General features: G+C 61.8%; 1 protein-coding gene across 5 annotated transcripts in view; it reads left to right on the top strand.

Annotated features, from left to right (window-relative positions):
- P2ry8 (P2Y receptor family member 8) overlaps positions 1–20806 on the top strand; it is a 33587-nt gene extending 12781 nt beyond the window's left edge. For 2 of the 5 annotated variants that reach the window (XM_047536434.1, XM_047536433.1), the window contains one exon: positions 15897–20806. In XM_047536434.1, coding sequence (XP_047392390.1) covers positions 15948–17039 — 1092 coding nt within the window. In that variant the 5' untranslated portion in view covers positions 15897–15947 and the 3' untranslated portion in view covers positions 17040–20806. Of the gene's footprint in view, positions 1–4794; positions 4885–11189; positions 11362–11684; positions 11757–15896 lie in introns of those variants that run through there. The other 3 variants (XM_047536435.1, XM_047536437.1, XM_047536436.1) reach the window with 3 other exon arrangements.
- Positions 20807–22739: the final 1933 nt, after the last annotated feature.

Raw genomic sequence — 22739 nt, 5'->3', positions numbered from 1 at the left:
TGAGGACACGGCCATGGCCTCAGAGCCACCCTGACCAGGAGGAGCTCCTCTCAGGGTCCTGCACTCGCTGCCTCTGCAGAGACCCTGTGTCCACACCAGGTCCCGTCACAGCTGCCAGGTGTCAGACTGTGGCCATGCATTTGGGGACCACTCAACCCAACACCACAGGCCTCAGCGTAGGGTTTGCTGGCTGGTGGTCACTGTCTGCTGGTGGGTCAGCTGGAGCAGGGGCTGCCCTTCAGAACCTGCAGATTGGGGACAAATATTTTTCTACGTAGTCGCAAGCATGAAACCCTCTGGCTGGGCCTGTAGGGGAAGTAGCCAGGGACCCAGAGGGGGACAAAAAGAGGAACCGGTCCCCAGCAGGGCCCGGTCCTGGTGATTGACAGCATATGAGCAGTGGGGGCCGTTGGGGTCACGTTGGGGTCACGCGGCGTCACAGGTGAACAACCCCATCCTCCTGTGCGCCCCTCTCCGGGGACGTGGTCCCACCCCCAGCAAAGCCAGAGTGGACTTGACTTCCAAATTCAGTTCCCCTTTCCTGTCCCCAGCTTGGGTCACCCAGGTTGAGCCGCAGGTCAACGCTCTTAAATGGAAAATTCCAGAAAGAAGCAGCTAGTGCTCAGCTGCCTGCCTGCGTGAGGAGCATGATGAACTCTCGCCCGGGGCCACTCCCTCCTGTCTGCACTGGGGACCGTCCCTGGGGCAGCGCGTGCACCCCGTGCAGGGGACCCCGGCCCTGGCCGTCAGTCAGTCAGGCGGTGGTAGGAACCTGGGTTTGCAGAGGGACCGTCGCTGTAGAAGTGGCTCTAAATAGAGGCCCGGAGTCCAGGAGAAGAGAGGCTGGGATTTCGGAAGGCCGAACAGAGTCTGCAAAGCGCTTCCGCTCAGCGGAGCGGGGAGGACGCTCCAGCCTCGAGGGAAGGAGAATCTTCAAGAATCCTGTGCAGACGCTGCGAAGAGTCTGCAGAAAAATAAGAGCGAGAGCGAGAGCGAGAGGGAGGGAGGAGGCCGCATCTGCGCGGGTCCCTGCGCGGTAGATGGTCGCAGCTGCTCTACTGTCCATCTTCCAAATGCACCAAATGCACCAAGTTTCCCCTGAGAGCGCGCCCAGGCGCAACCGCAGAAAAGCAAGGACTCGGGGCCCTTGGCCACTGTGCGCATCCGCCGGGGGTCAGCTGTGCCCCCTGGACCCGAGGCCCGTCCCTGGACAGACGGCCAGACACAGCCCCGGGGCGAGACCCGGGACTCTCCCCGGAGCCCCGGGAGCCTCAGGTGCCAGGCGGGACGGCGGCCCGGGCCCCGGGGAAAGGTCAGGGCTGAAAACCCCCAGCTCCCGGGCGGGAGCGAGATTCGGGCTGCCCCTGGCTGCCCAGCGCCCGGGAAGACCACCCGGGGTGGCCCAGAAGCGGCTTCCCAAGGTCTAGGGCGCCCCCCGCAGGCGGTGACCAGCTTGGGACCCTCCCTGTCTGCACCTTGAAGATCCCACGTCCCGGGAAACCCCCGGGTCCCTGCAGACGGGGCCAGCGGGAGGGGACACGCCGCTCCGGGAAGGAGCGAGGACCTCGCCAGCGTTCGACGCAGAGCCCAGGGGTCCTTGCTGTCCGGGCGGCTGTCCGGGCGGCTGCCCGCACTCGGGGAGGGACTCTGAGCCGGTTCAGGAAAAGGCCGGCGGGAGACGGGGCTGTCCGTCAACCGCGCCAACCGCTCCCGAACTGGACGCAGCACCAAAAAAGGGTTTGGAGAACGGATGGGGCGCCCTCAGCGACCGGGGCATTTGGAGGTGACTTCTCTGCGCTGCCCAGCCAGCCCCGGCCACCAGCATCTCCCGGCTGGCTCTCCTACCTTCGCCGATGCTCTTCCCCTCTCGGTGATTTTAGGGACCTTCTGCAAGTGGGATCCTGCAGCCTTTGTCCTTTTGCGAAGGGCTGAGGTCACTCAGCATGCTGTGCACAAGGTCACTGCACGTCTTAGCAGGCGTCAGAATCTCCTTCCTTTTTCAAGGTTGCATAATATTCCACGTGTAGCCACGTAGTCAGTCTCCAAAACAGTAAAAACCAAATGACCGGCAGCCCGAGGACTTCTGGGTACACACGTGATCCGACGGATTGGCAATGGTTTGATTTAAGTTTTTTCTTTTTTTTTTTTTTTGAAAATTTGTTTTCTTCCTCTTTTTTTTTTTTTTTTTCCTATTGCTTTTCTGCCTCTGGGGAGGGAACCCAGGGGTGCTTAAACCCTGAGCCACATCCCCAGTCCTTTTTTAAAAATTTTTTTAGATTTTGAGACCGGACCTCATAGGTTGCTCATGGCCTCAATAAGTTGGCCTCCAACTTGCCATCCTCCTGCCCCAGCCTCCCCAATCACCGAGATGACAGCAGACGCCAAGGCACCTGGCAGGATTTTTTTTTTTTTTCCTGACTTTGTGAGACCGCAAACGCACACACACGTGACCGCGGGGTTTTTCACCCTTGACCCAGCCCATCGGGTGGGACATTGGACACTTTGTTCTGAAATCCGCGTTGGTTGGTCTCGTCCTGCGCTCGGCCACGGCGGCTGTTCTGAGCACCTGTTTGCTTTGGCGGGTGCGTTGGAGTCCCGCTCGGGGTGGGATCCTGGGCCACACGCGCCCCCTTCACCTGGGCTGGGCTGCCATCGGTGGGTGGCCTGGGGGTCTTCGTCGCTGGCTCCGCTCTGCACATTTCCAGGTCACGGTTTTTATTGGGACCCGACCCCGACATTCGCCCGGAGAGGGGACACGTCCTGAGCGTCCAGGTGGGAGGATAAACATGGACCATCTGCACCGTCTCAGCAGCTTGGGAGGCTCCTGGGCAAGGAGGCTGGGCCTCACCCGTCTCTTAGCTGGGAGGCACCCCGGGCCCCGCGTCCCCACGCCCTGTGGAAACCAGATGGTTCCTTCCTCCCCGAAAAGCTAGCCACGTCCCCCTGTCCAGAACCCGGAGCAGGTTTCCCGGGGTGGCTGCAGGTCTTCACAGAAGTGACCCGGGGTCTCGAGATGCGGGATGGCCGGACTCAAGGTGGGCACCAGGGGTGGCGGAGGACCCGGGGCAGGACAGACAGGACCAGAGGCTGCAGGAGATGCCGCGGGCTTTATGCGTGACAGGTGGGGCCCAGCCAAGGAAAAGCCAAGACCAGGCTTGTCCCCAGAGCCTCCAGAGGGAGGCAGCTCGCGGCCCCACTTCTTTTTAGTTCCGGGAACCCCAGGCCTTAGTTTCAGTGTCCACCTATGGAAGAGAGGCTGCAGGGCTTGTTCCTCGGGGCCCAGCTTGTTTTTCTTAACATAACACCTCCAGTTCCCCATCCTTTCTGCATTGGTTCTTGTTCATGGCTGAGTAATATTCTGCTTGTTTGTGGCTGACTAATATTCCATGGGGGGTCCACACACCACTCGGGGGCATCAACGCAAAACGAAACGAGAGCCGCACACCAAAGGCACGTCCACACGCCCACAGTCCTCGCAGTACCGTCCTCCAGGGCCTCAGCCTCGGTGCCCTCGGGGGACGAGAGGAGGGGAAACCCATGCTGACGTTCAAAGGGCTCCTGTGAAGCGGGACCAGGCTTTGCTCCGGGGTCTCCTTGTCCCTGGGACCCGACGGCACCAGAGCTGCCCCCTGACCCTCCGCACCAGCCCTGTCCTCCCCTGATGGTGGAGGGAGGCCCCACCACCCTGGGAAAAGGGCCTCACGCTGAGATGGACCAGAGACAGAGACACAGAGATAGAGACAGAGACGGTCTCCACGGGGCGGCCGACGTCTGGTGTGGGTCCCCTGGGGGTTGTGGGGAGTGGACACGGTGTTTCCCTCCAGGAAGGCGCCCGACGTTTTCTTCGTCCATCTGTCCATCAGTGGACACGGGGCGACCCGCTTCATGGTGAAGGAGGGCTCGGTCCTCGTCATGAAGCCCCACAGCCGGGTGGTCACAACAGCAGAGGTCTATCTCCCCCGTCCTGGAGGCTGGAGACCCGAGGTCCAGGCGTGGGCAGGGCCGGCTCCTCCCCAGGCCTCGCTCCTGGGCTCACAGACGCCGTCTTCTCTCTGGGTCCTCACAGGGTCGTCCCTCTGTGTGCGTCTGTGACCTCACCTCCTCTTCTACCAGGACCCCAGTCCTGTGGGGTCAGGGCCACCCTGTGGACCTCACTGCCCCTCAGTCACCTCTGTAAAGACCCCTCTCCACACACAGGCATGTCCCAAGGTCCTGGGGTCAGGGTCACCCTGGGGACCTCACTGCACCTCAGTCACCTCTGTAAAGACCCCTCTACACACACAGGCATGTCCCAAGGTCCTGGGGTCAGGGCCACCCTGGGGACCTCACTGCCCCTCAGTCACCTCTGTAAAGACCCCTCTCCAAACACAGGCACGTCCCAAGGTCCTGGGGTCAGGGCCACCCTGGGGACCTCACTGCCCCTCAGTCACCTCTGTAAAGACCCCTCTCCGTGCACAGGCCTGTCTGAATACACGGAGGTGAGACTCACGTTCTAAAATCATGTTAAAAACGCATTTAAAACAAAACAAAAAACCCCTGTCAAAATCCCCGGGCGGCTCCCGCGGCGCTCGGCTGAGGAAGAGGAACCTGCCCAGCTGCTGCCGCTGCGGCTCCGGCTTCCGTCAACCCGGTGCAGTCGATTTGATTGCACATCACAGGTGGCCGTTCCCTCGGCCCGCGGGGGGGCCCGGGAGCTGGCGTCCACCCCGCCGCCCCTTGGGGGACAGAAGCCGGTGGCTCTGCAGCGCTGGGACGATCTCGCTGGGCAGAGCTCCCTGCAAACCCACAGCCTGGGCCGGAGCAGGTAGGCCGGTCCCTGAGGACCCTGGGTCCACCCCGGGGACATTCAGACAAGCTGGGATCACAGCCCTCCCGCCGGCCACCGTGAGTCAGGGGACCTCAGTGTGTGTGGGCAGGGGACGTGCCGACTTCTCAGCAAACGGGGCCGATCGGGCACATCCCAAGGAGCAGGGAGGAAGGAGGTGCCTCACAGGGCGACTGGCGGGGACACCTGTCTTTTGCTTTTGGTTTTCCGTCTGGGCCGGAGGGGCGGGCGGGCCTGGTCCCCACCCGGCGTGGGCAGGGGGCTCCGCGGGGACGGCCGGCGTCCAGGGGCCCCTCCACCTCTGGGAACTTGGAAATGCCACGGAGACACATCCCCGCCGGCCTTCCTGGACTGACGAGGGACGCGGGCGGTTCCCTCTGCAGAGGGTGGGGACCCGCCTCTCACCTCTTCACCGCTGTGCAAAGAGGAATCGGTGACTGTGGTTCTCATGGTAGTGGCCCATAGTCGGCCTGGGAAACTGGGACCGTCTGTCCTCTCGGGGGCAGGGACAGGCGGCCTGACTCCCTTGGTGGCCAGCAAGAGGAACTGGGCCTGACCCAGCTCGGGAACACGTGGAGACTGTCCAACTGGGACGGTTCAGCCTCAGGCGGCAGCTTCAGGCGTGGCTGGATCCAGGAGCTCGACTCCGCATGGCCTCTCTGCCCTTCCTCCATTTACGTTTCGGAATTCGCTCCTCCGTCCACTCAGGCTGTGGAGAACGCCCTGCCTGGCGCCCACGGGTTTGCCTGTTCCCTCCGAGCCCCCTCAGCCTAGTGGACATTCCGTTCCACCATCCGCCCTCTCGGGAGACCGGCAGGAGCCTGCAGCCAGGACCGGCTGGGCCCAGGTCTACGTTGACGTGGGTGCCGGGCGAGGCGGCCGCTGCTTGCTTTCCGGTTATTTGTTGTAAGATTCTAAACAAATACGGTTAGTTTTGCTGCAGGCCTGTCATTCCTGAGGCCGGGGAGGCTGAGGCTGGAGGATCGCACCTTGGAGGCCAGCCTCTGCAACCTAGTGAGGTCCTAAGCAATTTAGTGAGACCGTGTCTCCAAATTAAAAAAAAAAAATTCAAGGGCTGGAGCCGCGGCTCAGTGGTCAGGGGTCCATCACACCAGGGGTCCGGGCAGCGGGGCCGCCTGCGCGAGGGAGGGTCGTGCTGGGTGTGGAGGCCCTGAGGGGCTGCCCGCGGGTGGAGAGCTGAGGATCAAGGTCCAGGAGGGACCCCGAGCGGTCCCGGGGCGGTGGGGATGGTGCCTGGCAGAGCGGTGACCTCATGGTCAGCACCTGAGGCCCAGCCGAGAGGTGACCCTGTCCTGTCCCCGGGTCTCTGCCGCGTGGCCTCCCGGGCTGAGTCCCGGGCTCTTCGGCCGCCTGGCTCGTCCCCGCCCCGGGCAGCTGCCCTTGCTGGCCCCCAGGTAGTGCCAGGAACGTGGCCGCAGCCCCTTCTGCAGGGGCCGGCTGTCCAGGCAGCGGCTGGACAGATGGCCGAGCCGGGACCAGAGGAGGGAGCGGAGCCCCGGGCGGCTCCGGGTCGGGCCCTGCGAACGTGCTCGCTGCCAGGACCGCGGGACCCTTGGCCCTGCCCGTCCCGGTTATCGGAAGAGAGGCGGCCAGCGGCCAGCTGCGGCCTGGACAGCGGAGGGAACCCGGGCCACCCTGGGCAGCCTCCGGGCCCAGCGAGGCCGGGCCGCGGGATCCATCCGCGGGGACCTGGGCGCAAGGACGCCGGGTGCTGGGCAGCCCCAGGGCTGCAGTTAGATCCCCCAGACGGAGGCTGGGCTTGGAGGCTGGGCTTGGAGGCTGGGCTTGGAGGCTGCCCCATCCCGGGGAAGCTCCCTGGGGATCCGGACTTGGGGCGAGCGGGCAGCTAGGAGGCTGCAGCCCAGAGCAGACGCGGACGTCCTTCCCGCCCACGTGACTGGCCGCTGCTTTTATTGAGATAGACATCAAAGAACCCAAAATCCGACTCTAAGGCGGACGACCCAGGGGCGTGTTGAGCGGCCACTCAATCAAGTTCTGGAACATTCTCATGACCCCAAGCGGAGACCCGTCCCCACTGGACACTCCCCGATCTCCCGCCCCAGCTGGAAGCCACCATGAGTCCCCTTCCTGTCCCTGTGGGCTTGTCTGCTCTGCCAAAATCACGGGCAACAGGGCCCCACGGTGTCCCTGAGGGTCTGGCTTCTCTGACTCAACGGCCTGTCCCCCGAGGTCCATGGATGTGGTAGCAGGTGACAGCTTCGCGTTCCTCTTCCTGGCTGGGTAATATTCCACCGTGCGGAGGGCACCTCTGGGTATCGGTCCATCCGTGGGCTGTCCACCCTTTGGCTACTGTGATCAGGGCTGCTGTGGAAATCCAGGCTCAGCTCTCTCTGGGGTGGGGATACCAGAGGGTCCACGGGGCCATTTCCAAATTGGCCGCACCATTGGTCCCAGCAGACGGGGTTCGCCTTTCTCCTGGTCCCTGTCCTTCCTTTGATCACAGCCACCTGGGGGTGGGGCGTTAAGTGGTCTCTCCCGTGGGGGGGGCCCCAGGACCGGTCCCTTCCGGCCTTCCTAGCACAGGTCTTGCAACCCGTCTGCACCTTCCAAAGCGAGAGGCGAGAGAAAGCCTTATTCCCGCAGGTCCGCGGGGGAACCACGTGACACACAGGCAGGCAGCGCTGCGTCCCTGTGACCCGCTGCAAAACTCGCAGACCACACCTCTTAGGCCTGCCTTTCAAAATCTGGGTGCCGTGCTTGTGGATAACGTGCATGTGAGACCTGAAACACATTCCTATCCATGAAAGTGCCACGTGGTGGTGGAGCGCCTAGCGTGGCACATGGATGTGATTTGCATTTTATGTTACAGGTCACGTCTACGTGGCTCTGCCCGGGAGCCATGTGACTCCTACAATTCATGCACAGATAATCGCATGCATTATCGAAAGGATCGATTAATTATGATATGATTCAGAGAGACACAGTTTACAGACCCGATTCACGTGCACACGACCTGCGTTATTTTATCTGACGACACACATGATCATACAATATGCAACATGAGGCGTCCGCGCGTGTCCACCCACAGTATGTGAACTGTCCATTATGTCCTCTGCTCGCATATAAGCGTCGATTTTTACTTTGACGGAACTCTAATTACCATGTGAAAGAGGAAGCAGATAAAATAGCCATACGCATAATACAGGCCTGAAACCTAAATATCGTGTGGATGAAAATTATAGACCAGCCCCGGGGGGCGCGGAGACTCACACCTGTCACCCCAGCGGCTGGGGAGGCTGAGGCAGGAGGATCGAGAGTTCAGGGGCGGCCTCCGCCAAAGCGAGGCCCTGAGCACCTCAGGGAGACCCTGTCTCTCAATAAGCTGCAAAATAGGGCTGGGGAGGGGGCTCAGGGGTTGAGGGCCCCCGAGTTCAGTCCCTGGTATCAAAAAAATATATATATATAAAATGCAACATGATATTCGTATGTAACATAAACTCAACAAATACGCATATAAATATGCGTACCTGGCATGTGCAGGTAGATAGTAGTTTCAGTGACTATAATAAATGGCATATGATCATGGTGATGGGATTAGTGCGTCTGAACCGTGATCCGCACATTATTTAATCGCCTAGATCCTATATTTACATTGACACATAGACACACACACAATGAGAGGTGTGTGAACTCGATCGTACACGTGTGGCATAGTATATGTGCGGTCCTGGTGCCATCCATCATGTAGGCTTAGGACTCGGGTCAAAATCCACGTTCCTAGGAGCCCAGACGGCCGTCCAGAAGCGGGTAGAAATGAAGAGGGTGGTGTGCGATTCAGCAGGTGACGGCCGCCCGCTCTGCCCGGGCAGGGTTGAGGAATCCCCGGGGAACCAAGCCCTTCCACTCTTCCCTGCTCGGCTGCAGCTCGGGCGTGGACCTGCGGGTGCCCTGTGTGACCACCACACGCTGGGTCATGCCATCAGCCACCGGCATGAGGTGACGGTCAGCACAGAGTCCCGACCTCCTGCAGCAGAGGCCCTCAGGGGCTCTTGCGCTGGCTTTAGGGACAGCAGGTCTCCACCTGCCTCCTGAGCCTGTGGAGGCAGCTGGACACCATGGGAAGAGGCTGGTCCTGTCCACATCTTGACCCAGAACCTGTGCAGGGGACCTGGTGTGGACACGCGGTCTCTGCAGAGGCAGTGAGTGCAGGACCCTGAGAGGAGCTCCTCCTGGTCAGGGTGGCCCTGAGGCCATGGCCGTGTCCTCACAAGAGACAGAAGAGGAGACACAGACACAGAGGAGGAGCCCCGTGGAGACGGAGGCAGAGGCTGGAGGGCTGGGGCCACCAGCCCAGGGCCGCCTGGAGCCCAGGAGCTGGAGAGGCAGGAAGGAGCCTCCTGGAGCCCATGGAGGGCTCAGCCTCTGGTCCCAGCCTCCGCCCTCCGGGGCTGGGGGAGGACAGATTTCCGTCAGCCCCTGAGCGTGGGGACACCTGTCACAGCAGCCAGGACTCGCCCAGCCTCGTCCAGTTACTGTCCAGGATGCACGGAGGTGGAGGACTCTTCCAGGTCACTAGACGCTTTACCAAGTGCTCTGAGGATAAGCGCCGATACCCTGGTGTAGCCGATGAAGAGTCCGGGGGCCCGGGAGGACCCACTCAGCCCTCGGCTGTGGTGCTGCTGACCCGGCGGCTTCCCGGAACCCCAGGTCGCCAGCCCTGGTGGGCAGTGTGAGCTGGGCTGCCCTGGGCTTCCTCACCCGGCATCGCTGGGAGGGCGTCCCCAGGCGCGGGAAGATCACAGCAGAGGCTGTGGCCGGCCCTGCTTGGCGGAGCTGCTGGGCGCTGGGACACAGCGTCCTCCCGCGCGTCCCCAGGGGCACCTCTCTGTTCGGGTTCATCCCGTCCTGCCGTCTCCAAGGCAGCCCACTGCGAGCCCCGGGCTGGCCGCAAGCTTCCCCAGCACCTGTCCTCTCTGGGCTTGGCACCCGGGTGGCCCCGGCACCTGCCAACCCGAGTGACAGGTGCAGACTCAGTGCACCTGCTCCCCATGATCACGTCTCCGGCCGTTTTCCTCACGACAGGACCATCTCCAGCCCGAGGTCAGGCAGGCCAGTCCTTCACTGTGAGCTTGTCCCACTTAAGTCCTAAGGGGAGTCACTCACACAGGCCAAGAAGCAGAGAAAACCCACCGGCCGGTGGATAGATGGGATGTGGTCCATCTGTGGGGTGGAATATTACTCAGCCGTGAAAAGGAAGGCTTTCTGACACCTACTTGGAGGCGGATGGACTTGGAAAGTGGGTTGCTCCTTGGGAGAAACCAGATGCAATTCTGGTCACACGAATTGTCCTCCCAAGAGGTGAGATCACACAGATGGCGGCTAAGTAGCCGTGAGAGGCTGAGGGGACCCAGGGAGATCGGGGTGCAGGGGCGTGCGGCTGGCTCCCCTTGGTATGAAAATCTTGTGGGCTGACTGTTCGGCTCCCCTGTGGATTTGTTAAAAGCCACCGCGCCGTGCACCTCAAGCGGGTGACAGTCTGTGGTGGGACATGAGACGCGTGAGGCTGTTTCTTAAGCAAATCAGAACAGGGGTCCGCACTCGCGGGGGCCAGGCGAGGCTCACCCGGCTTCCTCGCTGGGCCTCGGGCGCTGCCCGCGCTGCGCTCCCGGCGCCTCTGGCTGGGGCGCAGAGGCAGCAACCGTTGAGCTCGTTGGATAAAATCTCCACCCGCCGCCGGGGCCTCCGCGGGGCGCAAACCGCAAGCGCCCCGTTTCAGGGAAGCGGCGGCCGTTGGCGAGGGTTTCCTGGCTCGCCGCCTGCGGAGTAGCGCGCGCCCCGGGCCCTGCGCGCCGCCCTCCTGCGGGTCACCGGGGACCGCTGAGAGCAGAGCCAGCGCTGGGGACCCGAGCCCGGGGCGCAGGGGCCGCCCACTCGGTCCCAAGAAGGCGCAGGTGCTCGGGGAGCCGGCGGGGAGGAGGCGGCGCCGGGCAGCTATTTCTTGCCCCACCTGCGCTGCGCTGCGCCTCTGGCCCGGGTTCAGCCGCGCGTGGTATTTAAATGTGCACGTCCCAGAAGTGTCCCGTGCACGGCGACAAACCCGGGCTGGTAGCATCCTCAGCTCTGCACGCAGCAACGGAGAGAGCGGCCTCCGACTTCACCCTGTATTTTCCCAGAGCCCAACGGGCCTATATATATATATATATACTTTCTTTTTTTTTAAAACTGGGGAGTGAACCCAGGGCCTCTTTACTACCGAGCCACACCCCAGACCCTTTTTATTTTAATTTTTAATTTTTTATTTTGAGACACGGTCTTGCTGAGTTGCTTAGAGCTTTGCTAAATTGCTGAGGCTGACCTCTGACTGGCTATCCTTCTGCCTCAGCCTCCAGAGTGGCCGGGATCGCAGGCGTGTGTGCCACCCACTGAGCCCCGCTGGGCACATCTTGGATCCAAGAGAAAGCACCTGAACTCATGCCCTTGGTCCCCAGAAAAGTGGTCCCTGGGTCCTGCCCTTTGGATTTATTGCTTTGGGAACCTTCGGAGCCGGCGTGCAGGTCTGTACTGAGGCTCAGGGTGGCCTCCCATTCTCCGGGAGTGGGGCCCCAGTTGCTGTAGGATTCACACCTGGGTGAACACGGTTGGCAGCCAGTTCCGCCTCAAACTGAAACTCTGTGCCATTTTAAAATGGGCTGGAGGAAATTCTGTACGGTGACTCGGGTAGAGGTTTTTTGTTTGTTTTGTTTTTTGGGTACAAGGCATTGAGCTCAGGAGCCCTTAACCACCCAACCACATCCCCACCCCTTTTTATATTTTACTTAGAGACAAGGTCTCACTGAATTGCTTAGGGCCTCACTTAGTTGCTGAGACTGGCCTGCAACTTCGATCCTCCTGTCTCAGCCTCCTGAGCCGCTGGGATTACAGGCCTGCACCCCTGCGCCGGACTAAGAAGGTCTTTTCCCAAGGAACCAATAGCGTTGGGGGTGGGGGGTCGTCAGGGGTGGAAATGGGAGTTTACAATGTGAAGCAGCCTCAAGGCTGCCGGTTGGTCTGTCGGGCACCTGGGCGCAGGTGCTTCCTGCCCATAGATTTCTTCCCAGGGCCGCGCCCAGGGTCAAAGGGCCTGCTGCTGGCGGAGGGGCTCGGTTGCCCTGCGGGTTCCTGAGGTGGGTCCTGGGAGCGGAGGGCGCCCCCGGGGCTGCCGGGGACCCGGATGCAGGGTGACGCGGCCCTGCGGGGATGTTTAACCCGGGCGCCACCTTGAAACTGAGAAGCCCCGATCGTTGTGGTGCTGGGGATTCTTTGGTTTCGCTTTCCTGTTTTAAAGGGGGAAGGTGTTTCTCTCCAGCACGCGGAGGCAGAGGTGAAGGTTAGGTCGAGACCCCTGACCCGACCCTAAACGCACTCCTAAGAGCCCCAGGAAGGCTTTGGGGCCCCCTCCGCTGGATGCGCGCAGGGAGGGTCCCTCTGCGCCTCGCTCCGCCCTGGCGCTCCTGGGCGGGTCCCGACCTCTGCAGGAAGCCAGGAGGGTCGCCAGAGGCAGGAGCGGGGCCTCACAGACCAGCCTCCCCCCGGGTGAGGGGCCCCGTGGCCACCTGCTCTGGGAAAAGCAGATGCATGTAAGAGCATGTGCGTGTGTTTCTGCACATGCACGCACTGACGTATGTGCCCTGGAATAAATGTGTGCGTGCATGCACAGATGCATGTAAGAGCACGTGCGTGTGTTTCTGCACATGCCTGCACAGACATGCACTCAGATAAGTGTGCATGCGTACATGCAAACGCGGGCACGTTTACTCGCAGTAGGAGGCGTGTATCATGCGGCGTGCAGGACGCGTGCGATAGAGCACACCTGTTGACACGTGCAGACGTGCCGGCCTACGTGCACAGGCAGAGAGAAACGCGTTTTAAGGAGTCAGTACGAGTGATCCCCAGCGCCGTCCAGTCTAAGACCGGAGGGTCACCTCGGCAGGCGGGAGACTCAGCAGGAGCTGATTGGTAGACGGTTGAGGCAGAAACTCTTCTCCAGGAATCGTCAGCGTGTGGTCTCTGGTCCTTCAAGGCCTTGGCTATGCACCGAGACTGAGCTATGGAGACAGGGGATGGATGTGCAGATAGATGATTGACAGATGTCCACAGAGATGATCCTCCGATGGGTTATAGATGGACAGACGATAGAGAGATGATCAACAGATGCAGAGACAGGCACACGTAGACAGGAATTAACAGAGAAACGGATGACGGATTGGTACAGGAATACACAGATGATTGACAGCAGGTGACAGAGGGATAGACAGACACAGAGATATGTTGGTCAGTAGATAATTGATGGCGATCCAGAAGGAACAGGAGCATTGTGGAGATGAGAGAGATAGAGGCCCACGTGCATAGGCAGGCCAGAGGCAGATGGATAGGTGACCGATGAGTCTAGACAGACAGACAGACATATTGACTGATTGGTTTCCAGGGATCCGGGGCTGACCCATCTTAAATACTGAGGGTGGGCCAGGAGGCTGGAAACCCAGGCAGGACCCCAGGCTGCAGTCTCCAGGCTGGTTCCTTCCTCTGGGGGCAATCCTCAGACTTCGATCTTCGGCCCTTCAACTGATTGGTCGAGGCCCACCCTCGCCACCCAGGATCGTCCATTTAAAGTCAACTGTAAGTCACCCAGCAAACACCTTCACAGCACCTGCCACGGGATGGTCCAACTGCAGTCGCCGAACCTGGTGGACACAGACTGACCATGGGGGTCACCGCTCCAGATGGAATCTCCCCTGTCTGAGGGAGGCTCCAGGCACACAGAGACCAGGAGACACGGGCTGGGTTTTCCCCTGCTCTTACGATCTATGCAGAGTGCGTGACCCGCCCCCGCAAAGACTGAGCAGGAACTAATTTGCAAAGTCGAGATAGCAACATTGTTGCCAGTCAGGCTCCTCTGCCTGTCACCAGCACGTACAGGAAGTGTCTGGGGGCTGCTCCGATCCCCAGTCCCCCTTCCCTCTGGTGGGGCCACCCTGGGGACGCCGTTTGCATTTCTAAAACCTAAGCGGAGACCTCTGCTTAGCGAGCCGCCCGGACAGATTGAGGGGTGCCCGATCTTGGCGCGTACCCGCTTTCCTCAACCGCCAGCCTTTCAACGCCTGGGATTGTGGTGCACGATCACAGGAGGCTGAGACAGGAGGATCACAAGTGTGAGGCCAGCCTCAGCAACTTAGCAAGAGCCCATCTCAAAATAAAAAGTGGAACGGAGCTGGGGATGTTGCTCAGTGGTAAGAAGCCCCAGTAATAGAAAAGAAAAAAAAAAAGTGGGTTTTGTCTTAGTTTTGAGGCTCGGGATGGAACCCAGGGCCCTGTGCACGCTGAGCACGCCCTCTCCGTGAGCTAGGGCCCCAGACCCTGAGATTTTATGGGATTTAAAATCTGTCTCTGCCAAAGGGACTCTGGGGGTGGGAGGAGGGAGAGGCCACGGGGATCCTATTTGCCGATGGCAGCCCCCAGATTGGGGTCCCAGGTAGGGCCAGGGTGATTGGCAGTCCCAGGGGCAACAGAGTCCTCCCCTCTGGACCGGATGCTGGCAGCACGGCCCCCTGTGTGGTCAGGCACCTGCAGCCAGGGCCACCCGGCACCCTGATAAAGCTGGGAGACCTTGCTGTTACCCCTGGACAATGAGGAACCGGGCTCAGAGCAACCAACCCCAGCCTCGGGGGGATGCCACCTGCCCTGGGCGGGAGGTGACCCAAGAATCTCTCCTGCGTCTGGAAACAGGTTGCTCTCAGGGCCCGTCACTCTGTGGCTTTATAGATCCTGTCGCCAGGCCAAGCTACCTCACGGACCCAAGGCGGAAGCCACTGCGCCGTGCCTCACGATGCCCTCCCCGAACTTCCAGCTAGAAAGAAAGAAGGAAGGAGCAAGGGCCGGGCTGGGAGTTCAGAGTTCAGAGGCCTCGGTGCCAGAGCCAGGCGGGGGGGCAGGCCTCTGTGCGCCTGTGAGCCCCCCGCCCCGTGTGGCGCCTCATGAGGAAGGAGTTCTGATGAGGCGGGCGTGGCGTGCCTGCGCTCTTTTCCTGTGTCCCAAGGGGGTGGTGTGTACCGCGCATTAGGCCTGAAATCGGGAGACGGACAGACAGAAAGGAGCGAAGGAGGGGGACAGAGAGGAGGAAGAGAGAGGCCAGAGGGAGAGAAGAAAGAGGGAGGGAGGGAAGGAGGAGGGAGGAAGGAGGGAGGGAGGGAAAGAGGAAGGGGGAGGGAGGGAGAGGAGGGAAGGAGGAAGTAAGGAGGAGGGAAGGAGGGAGAGAGAAAGGAGGGAGGGAGGGAGGGAGAGAAAGGAGGGAGGGAGGGAGGGAGAGAAAGGAGGGAGGGAGAAACCAGAGGGAGGGCGAGGGAGGGGAAGGAGGGAGAGAGAAAGGAGGGAGGGGGATGGTCCCAGAGTGGGCTCTGGCATTCTGGCCTCTCTTGTCCCGGGAGCAGGCAGGGCCCTTGTCCTGTGTACCCTAACTGTAACCCTAACCCTAATGCTAACCCTAACTTTAACCCATGCACCTGACCCATGGAGCTAAACGCGTGCATGTAACCCTAACCCTGTGCACCTAACCCCGTGCGCCTAACCCTGTGCATCTAACCCTAACCCTATGCACCTAACCTGTGACCTGGCCTGTGCACCTGACCCGTGTGCCTAACCCTGGGCACCTAACTCCAGGCATCTAACCCCAGGCACCTAACCCTGTGCATCTAACCCTAACCCGGTGCACCTAACCCGTGTGCCTAACCCGTGCACCTGACCTGTGCACCTAACCCTAACCTTAACCCGTGCACCTGACTCGTGCACCTAACCCTGTGCACCTAACCCCATGCACCTAACTCCAGGCACCTGACCTGTGCACATAACCCGTGCTCCTAACCCCTGCACCTGACCTGTGCACCTAACTCCAGGCACCTAACCCGTGCACCTAACCCGTGCACCTGACCCGTGCACCTAACCCCGCGCACCTAACCCCGCGCACCTAACCCCATGCACCTAACTCCAGGCACCTGACCCGTGCACCTGACCCGTGCACCTGACCCATGCACCTGACCCATGCGCCCTTGCTTTGCAGCCCGAGCGAGCCCCGTGCGCGTCCTGCGACGATGAGCGCGCCGCCCGGGGCATGATGGGCCTGGCGGACATGAACGTGACCGGCCCGGACAACGCCACGCTGCAGATGCTGCAGAACCGGGCCATCGTGGTGGCGCTGCCCGTGGTCTACTCGCTGGTGGCGCTGGTGAGCATCCCGGGCAACCTCTTCTCGCTGTGGGTGCTGTGCCGCCACATCGGGCCCAAGTCGCCGTCGGTCATCTTCATGATCAACCTGAGCGTGACGGACCTCATGCTGGCCAGCGTGCTGCCCTTCCAGATCTACTACCACTGCAACGGACACCACTGGGTCTTCGGCGTGCTGCTCTGCAACGTGGTCACCGTGGCCTTCTACGCCAACATGTACTCCAGCATCCTGACCATGACCTGCATCAGCGTCGAGCGCTTCCTGGGCGTCGTCTACCCGCTGGGCTCCGCGCGCTGGCGCCGCCGCCGCTACGCCGTGGCCGCCTGCGCCGGCACCTGGCTGCTGCTGCTGGCCGCGCTCTTCCCGCTGGCGCGCACCGACCTCACCTACGCCGTGGACGCGCTGGGTATCGTCACCTGCTTCGACGTGCTCAAGTGGACCATGCTGCCCAGCGTGGCCATGTGGGCCATCTTCCTCTTCACCATCTTCGTGCTCCTCTTCCTCATCCCCTTCGTGGTCACCGTGGCCTGCTACACGGCCACCATCACCAAGCTGCTGCAGGCGCCCGCCGGCCAGGGCCGCGGCCAGCGGCGGCGCGCCGTGTGCCTGGCGGCCGTGGTGCTACTGGCCTTCGTCACCTGCTTCGCGCCCAACAACTTCGTGCTGCTGGTGCACATGGTCAGCCGGCTCTTCTTCGGCCGCAGCTACTACCACGTGTACAAGCTCACGCTCTGTCTCAGCTGCCTCAACAACTGCCTGGACCCCTTCGTCTACTACTTCGCCTCGCGCGAGTTCCAGCTGCGCCTGCGCGACTACCTGGGCTACGGCCGCCTGCCCAGCGACAGCCTGGACACGCGCAGGGACAGCCTCTTCTCGGCCAGGACGCTGTCGGCACGCTCCATGTCCGCCGGCCACGGCGACGACGCGCCCCAGGGCGCGGGGCGGCCCTGCCTGAAGAGGCAGGAGAGCGTCTTCTGACCCGCGCCCCGGCGGAGGCGTGGCCTTTGGAGGAAGACGCCCCCTGCGCTCCGAGCGCCCTGCGCGCCTGGCTTCCAGGGAGACTCCAGGCAGGACCTGCAGAGCCGGCTCCCCAGGAGGTTCGCAGGGAGCAGACGGAGCTCCCGCATCTGCCACCTGGCAGCTTCCAGAAGGTCAGGGAGGGCGCAACCAAGCTCGGCAGCGCTGGGCACAGCCGCTTTTCTGCAGATGGCGACGCTGCCTGCACCCGGGAAGCACCGGCCCCTTAAGGATATTCTTGGTTCCCCCCAGGGGCTGTGCATTCAGCCGGCTCAGCGCACCTGTGTCCCTGCCCCCCACTGCACTGTCCTGAAGGTGCTGGAGACTTCTCAGCCACCTTGACCTCCTCTGCACCAAGACCTCCTCTGCGCCACGACCTCCTCTGCGCCACGACCTCCTCTGCGCCAAGACCTCTTCTGGGGACCAGGCCCTGCGAAGGAAGAAGAGACTACACAAAGCTGCCTGAGCGCCCCCTCCCCTCCAGAGCCCCCTCAGCACCTGCCAGCCGGGCAGGCCTGTGCACAGGGGCTCCGCCTCATAGCTGTGCTGGCTTGGAGACCAGAGGAGCCCCCATCCCTGAGGCATGTAGAAGTCCCACCTGCCGGCTCCAAGCAGCTGCACACTGGGTTGACGCAGTCGGTGCGTGTCCTGAAGCTGGATTCCAGGCGCCCTCGGGGGAATCTGGACACTGCAAGAGCAGAGCTGAGCAGGAGCCTCCCCATGAGAGCGTCTCAGTAGCCTCCTCCCCATGCCCACGGGAGGTGGAGACTGCACCCTGCTGTCCAGGGGCTTTCCTGGTGCACAGATCCTCTGCCTCAGACGTCTTGCAAGGAAAACAGAAATGTCTGCTTTGGGGCAGCAGTCCTCCAAGCCTCAGGGCTCCTGGGACTTCACACTAGGACCTTACCTGGACACGGCTCTCTGCAGAGGCAGTGAGTGCCACGTGGAGACCGAGGCAGAGGCTGGAGGGCTGGGGCCACCAGCCCAGGGCCGCCTGGAGCCCAGGAGCTGGAGAGGTGGGAAGGAGCCTCCTGGAGCCCGTGGAGGGGCTCAGCCCTGGGACCCTGACCCCAGCCTCTGCTCCCCAGGAAGGGGGACCTGGATTCCTGCTGTTTTAGCCCCGGTTTGTTGGAACCACACAATCAAGGGAGGGCATCTTCATATTCAAGCCACTCTGAAATCCAACGGATGTGACGCTGGCAGACATAATGTCCTGGTTCCTCAGTGGGGGACTTTGGGAGGCCCACCTTGGCCTGCGCTGGTCCCAGGGGGCCTGATTCATGGACCCCCATTCAGGGAGCCCCCTGGGAGAATCCCGGACACACAGCAACACCATCCACACCCAAAGTTCCCGGGACCTGGATCCCTGACACACTGTCATCTCCATCCTGGGGAGTGAACCTGGCAAATGCCACAATCTCATCTTTTCAGGCCAAAATCCAGAGCTTCCCCCTGGGGGAAGGAGTTGGCTCCTGACCCAGCTGGAGCTCCCGACACCTTCTGCTCCTCCTGAGGATGATCCTGTGGGTCACAGTGGACCAAGACCTCCGCTGAGACCACCTCGGCTTTTCCTGGCTGTCCCAGAGCAGAATCTAGAATGCAACCTGAGCCAGAAACTTCAAGGGTGGAAACCCTGAGCCAGCAAAAATGCTCCGTGGTGACTCGGGCCACCTCCCAGCATGGACCGTGGGTGCCTGAGAAGCGAAGAAAACGGATGAAAAACCTCAACCCACCAACTCATGGCAAAGCTCCGGGTACCCCAAGCTGCAGTGAAGAATTGAAGACACAGAGAATGTGGCAGGGCTGTCCGGCCGGCTTCTGTACCCAGGAGGACAGGAGCCCTGTGGACCCTGCGGAGAGAGGATGCTTCCAGCTGAGGGCAGGTCAGCTTGCTCTGCACCATCAGGGCTGCTGACCCCGCTTCGCCTGCCGATGAACCGCTTCGCGCTTCGCGTTTCGCGTTTCGCACTTCGCGATTCGCCTGCAGATGAACCGCGGCGGCTGCCCAGGCACGGAGTCAGAAGCCGGGCGTCACGAGGTCCAGGGGTGGCAACCTGGGATTCCAGGGCCGCGCGTGTCTTTTCGCTGAGCGTTTTCGTGACATTCATGGAACCTGGCCCCGTTGGACCCGGTTCCGGAGGCTCGGACAACTCGGATAACAGGCGGAGGTCCGGTCCGCCACGGAGAGTCCGTTTCTGTCGTGCGGACCCGCGGACGCTTATTTTTGGAGGGGCACCGGGCATGGATCTCGGGGACGCTCGGCCCCTGAGCCCCCTCCCCAGCCCTGTTTTGCATCGTGTGTGGAGACCGGGTCTCGCCCCAGCTGCTGGGGACCTCGCTTGGGCTGAGCCTGGCTCCGAACTCGCCGTCCTCCTGCCTCACGCTTTTTGACAGTGCGATTTTCTCCCCAAAGCATCAAAGATGGACCAAGAAGAGAGAATGCCCCAGTTCGCCGGCCACGTGGGAATGACTCAGGGGACTTCCAGCGTGGACCCCCAGCCATGGACCTCCCTCCCCGTGTCCATCACTTCCGATGACCTTTGGACAGCTGTGTGGCTCAGGGGTGCCACGGAGGGTCCTCCGGATGCCTCCAGGGCTGGAGGAGGAGGCTGCTGAGGAGGACCGAGGCTGCACAAGGGTATTAGGTTGTCCTCAGATGCAAGTGGCCAGGACCCCCGGGAAAAGCCCTGCCCCTGGATGAGCAGGGCAGACACGGGGCGCCTTTCAAAGGAACCAGCAGAGCCAGAGAGAGCTAAAGGGACGCGTCCGAGGTCCCAGACGCACAGAGTGGCAAAGCCAGGCTGCTGTGGACCCCAGTTCCAGCGCCCCCAGGAGACCTGGGCTGGAGTGTCATTTTGATCCAAAGCCCATGGAAAGTGCACCCTGCAAGGTCTCCAAGACCCTCCGCCGTTCTTCTTATTTTCTGCTTGTTTGGTTGACCTTGTGGAGTCACCGGAAGCAAAGATGTCCCCCCAGGAAGACAAGCAGCAAAGCAACCGGAGCAACCCGGGAACCGACTGGCAGCCAGCGGCGTTCCGGCCGGATCCTGCAGGAGCTGGGAGACGGCGGGAATCTGAGCCAGTTCCCGACCCACCCAGGACGTGTCTTTGGACCAGTGTGGGTTTCTTGGTTCTGGGGGAAGGGACCCCGGTGACGTGCTCTGTTCCTACAGGGAAGGTCGTTTGTGGGGCTCTCCGTACCATCTTCGGGTCTTCTCTGTGAACCTAAAACCATTGTAAAATAGTCTGTTTTTCAAAAAAAAAAAAAAAAAAAAAAATTGAAGTGCTCAACTCATCTGTACCACGGAGTAGCTAGGAGTCTTGGGGGCTCTGCAGTCAACGCTGGCCCCATCCAGTATTCACAGGTGGCTGAGCTGCAGATGCTTAGTACCTTCGTGCTGCTGTGACCAAACCCCCCAGCCCGGGGCTGATGGACCCCAGACCTGACCGCTCTCAGCTCCACAGGCTGCAGCCCAGGTCCAGGCGGGGCAGACTCGGGGCTGCTGAGGCTGCTTCCTGCTCACAGATGGCGCTGCTCCTGGTCCTCACAGGGTGGACGGGCAGGGGGCTCTCTGGTCTCTGTAGAAGGACCCTGGTCCCCTTCCTGGGCTGCACCCATGAGCTCAGCCCCTCCCAGAGCCCCACCTCCCACACCAGCACCTGGTGAGGACTCAGCACAGGAACTTGGGGGGCAGGAGGACACATTTGACCCCATTTCTGATGTGCAAGGTGAGAATAAATACTTGAGCCCTAGTTGGCTTTTCCCTCTGATTATTCCTTGGCCTTCCTGGGCTGGGAGGAGAACTGAGACGCCATTTTAAAGGCCAGGGTGGCCAGGGTGGTGGTCTTGTTCCACATCCGGGGAGGAAAAGCCCAGCTACCTGGTAATGTCGCTGGAAATCTGCGGATGGACTTTGGCAGGCCAGGTCACATGGCCAATCGATGGTGGCTGGGGATGGTCATCCCAGGTGGCTGTCACTGGGTCACAGGGTGGATACTGGGGGTGGAAGGAGCCCCCTTGGAGCCTGCGACCCCTGACCTCAGCCTCTGGCTTGTTCGGGGTTTTCATTTACAGACTGCCGATCTTCAAAGTCGCGTTCACCTTCTGCTACGTCAAAGGCGGTTGTTCCTGCGTCTTCCCAAAGTCAGCGCCTCGCTTCCGGCTGTGTAAATTAGATATCGATGGCGGGGTCTCTTTCCTTCGTAGATGTGGCTCCTTTCTGGCCTCTCCCGATAGTCTGCAGTCCCGTCCAGTCCTGCACATTTTGTTAGATCTACGCCTGGGCTCATTGCATTTCATTCACTCGGGTTTGAAACCCTCTGGAGTCTGGAAGGCTGAGTGGCCACCCCGGGCTGGTTGGGCACAGGCCCCGCCCCCGCAGGGCATGATTGACCTTCCCTCTCCTCGGGCGCCACCTGCCGACCGCCAGGGAGAACTCCTTGCCGGAGACAGGACGCAGGCGGACAGCGTCCGAGCAAACCCGCGGACCCCCTCTGGGCCGCAGGGACCCTCATCCCCACACCTGCCTCCCGCGTGCACGTGGACCCCCAACTCCGTCCATCCACTCCCACCCCTACCCCACGCCCCCACTGTCCCCCTGAGAGCCCCCTTTTTGAGACTCCCCATTGCGCTCCGTTGCGCCCGCTGGGACTCTTCCATCCCCACGCGTCCCACCGTGGACACCTGGATCCCACCGATACCCCCACGTTCCCCCACTGCGAACGCAGGACACCCCTCCATTCCCTCACTCCCCAAGGCGGTCACCGCGACCCCACCCAATCCACGCCCCTGGGATGCGTCCATCTCCGCTTTGCACAGTGCCCACCACGCCCCCAGGGTCCCCCAAACTTACGCCCTCCACGGTGCCCCACATTTCTACGCTCCTCACCGCGCTTGGGGGGTCCCTCCAGTGCCCACGTATCCGACCACGGACGCAGGGAACTCCCTTTGCCCACGCGCTGTGGGGACTCCCCACTCTCCAGGGCCCCACTGTGACCACAGGATCCTCATCTGCCCAATCCCCGCGCACCTACAGAGTCTCCCCCATTCTCACATCCCTCACGGCTCCCGCCGTCTCCCCCATCACCACCTGGCCACACCGAGCTTGCGGGGACCCCCCATCTTCATGCCCTCCACGGCCCCACAGGGTCCCCTATCTCCACAGTCCCCAGGGTGACCATGGAAATCGCTCCATCTTCACGCCCCTACCGCGCCGCTGAGACACGGCGCCGAGGAGGGTCCCTATCCTCATGCCTCCACCGCGCCTGCGTGGACCCCTGTCCAAGCGCCCAATGCACGGTCCCCAGGGGCACCCAGCTTGGCCATAAGAAAGACTGGCCAGCGCGCGCGTGGCCCGGGCGGGACATCACTTGGCGGGGGCGGAGCGGGCGTGGGAGGGCGTGGCCTGGGCGCGCGGTTGCCAAGGGTGAGGCGTGGCAAAGGCGTGGCTTCGTCTCGCCGGGGCGGGACTTGGGAGCGCGGTTGCCAAGGACTAGGCGTAGTAAGGACGTGGCTTCGTCTCGGACGGGGGCGTGGCCTGGGCTCGCGGTCGCCAAGGGTGAGGCGTAGCAGGGGCGTGGCTTGGTCTCCCATAGGGGCGGGGCATGGGCGAGACGTAGAGAGGACGCTTGCGTCAAGGGGGTGTGGCTTCGTCTGCGGCCG

Source organism: Sciurus carolinensis, chromosome X, assembly GCF_902686445.1.
Source record: "Sciurus carolinensis chromosome X, mSciCar1.2, whole genome shotgun sequence".
Taxonomy (NCBI): domain Eukaryota; kingdom Metazoa; phylum Chordata; class Mammalia; order Rodentia; family Sciuridae; genus Sciurus; species Sciurus carolinensis.
This window is presented reverse-complemented; position numbering and strand designations above follow the sequence as displayed.